The sequence below is a fragment of the Sinocyclocheilus rhinocerous genome, unplaced genomic scaffold (genome assembly GCF_001515625.1).
Source record: "Sinocyclocheilus rhinocerous isolate Xijiao unplaced genomic scaffold, SAMN03320098_v1.1 scaffold1170, whole genome shotgun sequence".
Taxonomy (NCBI): domain Eukaryota; kingdom Metazoa; phylum Chordata; class Actinopteri; order Cypriniformes; family Cyprinidae; genus Sinocyclocheilus; species Sinocyclocheilus rhinocerous.
The window spans coordinates 542,775-547,793 of NW_015652163.1; the positions used below are offsets into that span (position 1 = coordinate 542,775).

The 5,019-nt window shown below is 39.1% G+C and overlaps 1 protein-coding gene across 5 annotated transcripts in view; it reads left to right on the forward strand.

Moving 5' to 3' along the window:
• The first annotated feature begins 737 nt into the window (after positions 1-737).
• The window catches only part of LOC107713895 (zinc finger SWIM domain-containing protein 8-like), a 42,778-nt gene continuing 38,496 nt past the window's right edge, over positions 738-5,019 (forward strand). For all 5 annotated transcript variants that reach the window (XM_016519543.1, XM_016519544.1, XM_016519545.1 and 2 more), the window contains exon 1: positions 738-2,341. In XM_016519543.1, the coding sequence (XP_016375029.1) occupies positions 2,164-2,341 (178 nt within the window). In that variant the 5' untranslated portion in view covers positions 738-2,163. The remainder of the gene's footprint in view (positions 2,342-5,019) is intronic.

Below are 5,019 nucleotides of genomic sequence, written 5' to 3' on the forward strand. Positions count from 1 at the left end.
ACTGTATATATATATATATATATATATATATATATATATATATATAATATATTTTGATTACATTTCCATTGTGATAGTATGATTTATCTTGCCAATTTCACCTCTAGACTTTTTTATTTACTTTTAATTTTAACAGTTATTTATTGTAACATAAACCGATTTAGAATTATGAATTATTTGTCTGTGGAATATTGTTTTGTTAAAAAAGCATTTGTAAAAAAGCATTTGTTAAAAGTGCACTCATAGATTTGTAATTACTATTATGTAATCAAACATAAACCTTCAATTTAGGTGGCACCAAATTAAAACACATACTACACACAAGTGATGACACTGGGTATGAAAGGGTTAAACAAAAATCCTCTATTTGTGTAATACCAACAACATTAAACTCTTGCTTGCATCGCTCAAAGATCAAAGAAACTCTATCCAAGTCACCATCTTGCATTTATTCATTGTTATTAATGTAGGCTATTTGAATGTAATATCCCAAATCAATCCGAGACACTCTTGGCAATCTGTTGCACAATATTCAGCTGTTGATTCTGAAGTATTACGGTAAATAAAATAATTGAAATGCATTCTAAATGGTTTATGATTTAGTACCAGACCTACATACCCATGAACAAATAACTGCCACATAATGTGTTATGTAAGACAAAATGCATTGAAACGAGAGACTAGTGTTTGTCTGGCTTTAATGTCGAGCGGAAGTGCGGATCAGCTGATGCTGGAGAGTCATCTTCATCTTCCCGAGCAGAGGAGGAGAGGAGAGGAGGGGGTGACAGGACAGAGAGAACAGGGGGAGCTCGACTCCAAATTGTCGGCTTAAAAAGACATTTTGGACCCAGAGAGCGCTGGCTGCTTAGAAACGACGGAGGACTAGAAAAGAACCGGCCGGTGGCACATGCAGACAAGCGGATGACAAGCTTTTACACACAAAGGAGAAGACGCATATGAGGCAGCTAGAGGTGGCATAAAAACAATTTATTATGTTTTCCACGGATGGACGTTTGTCCTGGTCGAGGGGTCAAATCGGAATTTTAGTCGTCTGATTTTCCTGTAACGTAAACTTACATAGAGGCACAATGCTGAGATAAAAGCACTGGCGAGTCGTTTGTTTTGGGTAACCAGTGGATCGACAAGACTCGGATTAGGGACCAAGGCTTTTGTGCCAAAACAGCAAAACACCGTTATTCCGTCTGGATATTTGCAAGGACATAAGCACAGCTCGTGTCAGCGCTTATTTTGACAGTTTTTGAAGTGTTTGTGGTTTCGGGCTAGCCGGAAAGCTAGCAGGCTAACCGACTAGCCTTTCGGAGTTAGCAGAGCTACCTCGATCGAAATAAAAAACAATCGTACCGGGGTTGTTTTGGGTTAACACATGTTTATTATTGTGATATGGCCTTGTTTAAGAGAAATAAACCCGCGGAGGGTCATTAGGTGTACTTGGGGAGCTGGTCTTTCTTCGGCGCTCTCTTGTTTTGTTAGCCGTAGAGCAGCTGTGGGACTCGAGGCTCAGCTGATAGGACAAACAGAGGAGAGGGGGTTTAAATGAAAATTTTAGTGAAAAAAACTCATGCTTGCTAAAACGCCCTGAACTTTACGAACTAAGTGAGTCACTACAGTTGCTGTCAATTAACACCACTTGCTATGTAGTATGAAAACTTAAGGGCAGTCAGACCACTGGAGAGGGGCTTATTTATTTCAAAATCTTATTTCATAAGATTTAAACCTCAACAAATGTCTGATGATACATTTCTGGAGCGTTTTTGTCTTGTAAGTCCACACTTGACAATGTAAGATAACACTTATTTAGGTTTAAAAAATTGAGAAGTGTATAGGTTTATGAAATTTTAGCTATGGGTTGTGTCACTTTTCTGAAGAACTAGACACCTGAGTGTCTCCAGCAGTTGCGGTCTAAAAGCATGGATTAATTTCACTTAACTGCACTGCAGTCATGTGCAAATCCTCCATTTGACACCCTAAATACATATTTTCAAGAAACACAGGCTTTCTTGAGGGACTTTGCAGGGCCCCTCACACAGTGTTTGGGTTGCCTGTAAGTTTCCCCTCCCCCTGAGCAAGTGTCACTCTCTCAAAACAACAGAAGCGCAGAGGCACGTTCAGTTGAAGCTTTCAGGTCTCCACACAGCAGATGTGATGGAACTGATGTTCGCTGAGTGGGAAGACGGAGAGAGGTTCTCCTTTGAAGATTCGGACCGTTTTGAGGAGGACTCCCTGTGCTCGTTCATATCAGAGGCGGAAAGTCTCTGCCAGAACTGGAGAGGATGGAGGAAACAGTCTGCCGGCCCAAATTCACCCACTGTGAAGATTAAAGGTAATGGAAGATTGTCTTCATGTGCTGTGAAGTGGTTTAGGTGCTGTCATTGTAATGTGAGCACACCGTGCCTTGGCATGGCTGCACCTTTGACCTCAGGTTGTATTCTTAACTTGTGGGCAACAATGTCATGTGACCTGCATGTTTAAAAAAAAACCTACCAACTGTTTAACTGTTCTTCCATACGTGGGCCTATGTGGACAAATTAGTTAACCTTGTACTGGAGTTATAGGTTTACTTGTTTTGGTACAAGTTGCATTAGTGGGGACACAAGTAATATATTTAATTATTATAATATATAATTTATGTGCAACTTCATTAAAATATATATATATATTAGTACTATCCACTATGATAAGGTTCAATTGTGTAAAATGCCTCTTGGATGTGATGGCAACTAAAACCACTACATCACTTTCATAAAAACCTGTAGTGCAATGAAAGGATTTGTTGCAATGGTTTTGCATTGAGTCCATATTGACTGTTACAAACATAATAGTGATTTATTTGTGAAATATGAATTAAGGTAAAGGGGTTTCTTTAAAATGCACATCATCCATTAACTAATAGCAGAATAATACAGAAGTTGCTTTAAAAGTATGTGAGATATCAGGAAATACCAAAAGTGATTGAAATTAACCAGGAAAGGAGACCCATTTTGCTTAAGTCCTTAAATTATTGATATATTCATTATTAGAATGTGTTATTGCATCTGCATTTATTAACTTTCTTCTTTCATAAAATAAATGTTCAGTGTGAATCAATTTTGACTTGAACATCAAAGGTGAGTAAAATGTCTTAGGAGGGCAAAAGTAATGTAAAAAATCTTGTTTGTTTGTTTGCTGGTTTTTATTGTATTTGTTATACTTGTATTTTTAAAATTGTTTTTGCCATGAAAATAGCCTTTGATGCTGACATGGCATTAAATAAATAAATATATTCTATACTAGGAGGGCAAAAGTAAAGTTACAAGGACAGTTAATCTGCAAATGAAAATTCAGTCATTTACTCACCCTCATATTGTTCCAGTTCCAAACATATGATTTATTTCCTTCTGCAAAACACAAAAGAAGATATTTTAATATTTATATATATATATATTCTGTCCAAACCATGAAAGTCAATGGAATCCAATGTTGTTTTAACCTCAACATTGTTCAAAATAACTTTTTTTTTGTTGTTGTTCATTTTTAACTTAAAATTCTCTCTATGAAAATTTTCTTTTGCAGTATCCTTCAATTTTATTCCTTTATAAGCTGTAAGTCTAGAACTTGGATATTGCAGCACAACTGTGATGTGTTAAAATGATGTTTGAAACAACTTTGGTCAGTCACTCCATATTACTGCAAGTTCTTTAAACTGCTGAAACTCTGGCCCACCAAAAGCCCCGTGCTGTGCATGTGTAGAGAGAGTTGTCAGTCGTGAAGACAGAGATCTGTGCGGCTGCAGATCCGTGAGCGGAGTGTGTAGCATTTGTTGGATGAGTTAAGGGAGTTTGGAAAGGGAGGCCTTGTGTGGTGTTTAGATTGAGAGCGAGTGAGTGTTGTGGGGGGTTGGGTGGAGTTAAGCAGCAGAGGGCTGTAAAAAGAGCTTTGTCTTGTGCAGGTCACTGCCTCTGAGCAGAGGATTGTGGTTAAACAAAAAAAGCCCCATTTGATCAATCTGCATAATGCTGCTGATCTTGCACAGCCCAGTTTGAGACACCAAATCCCCCTGGTTTTTGTCTAAATCAGTTCTAAAAGTAAATCAGGGGTATTTCACGTGCCCGTTTTCTTGGCGCTGGAACTGAGGGAACACGATCGCTCAGACGTGGCTGTTTATATAGCACTCTGTGAGCCGGGTGTCTTTGTTCTCTGGTTGTTGGGCAGCGGGCGGTAGAGTTTGGAGCAGTGGGACGGCAGACCGCTCATGAGAGACTGTCTCACCTATTCACAGCCTCACAAAAGACAAAGCTGTCTCGCAGCCTGTGTTAACTCCTCTTCTGTTGGTCACCATGGTTTAGTCAGCCAGAACTGGCTATGAGTGTGCCACCTGATTCATTGGGATCTCACTCGCACTTCTACACATCTTGTTGCTGAGCAGCTGTTTGTTGGCAGCACCTTTAATGAGTCACCTGTCCCCTGTGAAGTCGTTGTCTCTCTGACTCCCACTGTCTGTCTATAATGTACTCTTGCATCTGCTTGTGGTCTGGGTAATTCGTCTCCAAAGTATTCTAGCGTCTCATCTTTTGGCGGTTGGTTTTAGATTACGTGGGTGTCTGGTAATGGTGTGGTTTGTGTCTACTATTTGATCATGACACTTATTTTAATGCTTTGCATGACAGCCGAAATACCAGGTTGTAGGTAGATTGTTAACAGTAATGGTAAAATATTAAGTTGCATGTTGGCATACTATTTTTGTGAAAGTTAATTCTTTTGACAGTACTAGGGCTGTCGCGGTGAGGGAATTTCCCTTGCGGTAATTTTGAGTGGCTCAATAGCGCGGTATGCGGTATTACCGCCATATATATATATATATAATTTGTGTGTATGTGTTACGATATAACTAACGACGTCATATTCAGAAGACAATGAAACCGAAACCAAATAGCGTTGAAACAGGAATTGAACAGAAGAGAATGACAAAATAACGGTCCACATAACAGACAGAAAACCTGACAATAAGATCGTTAGGCTATC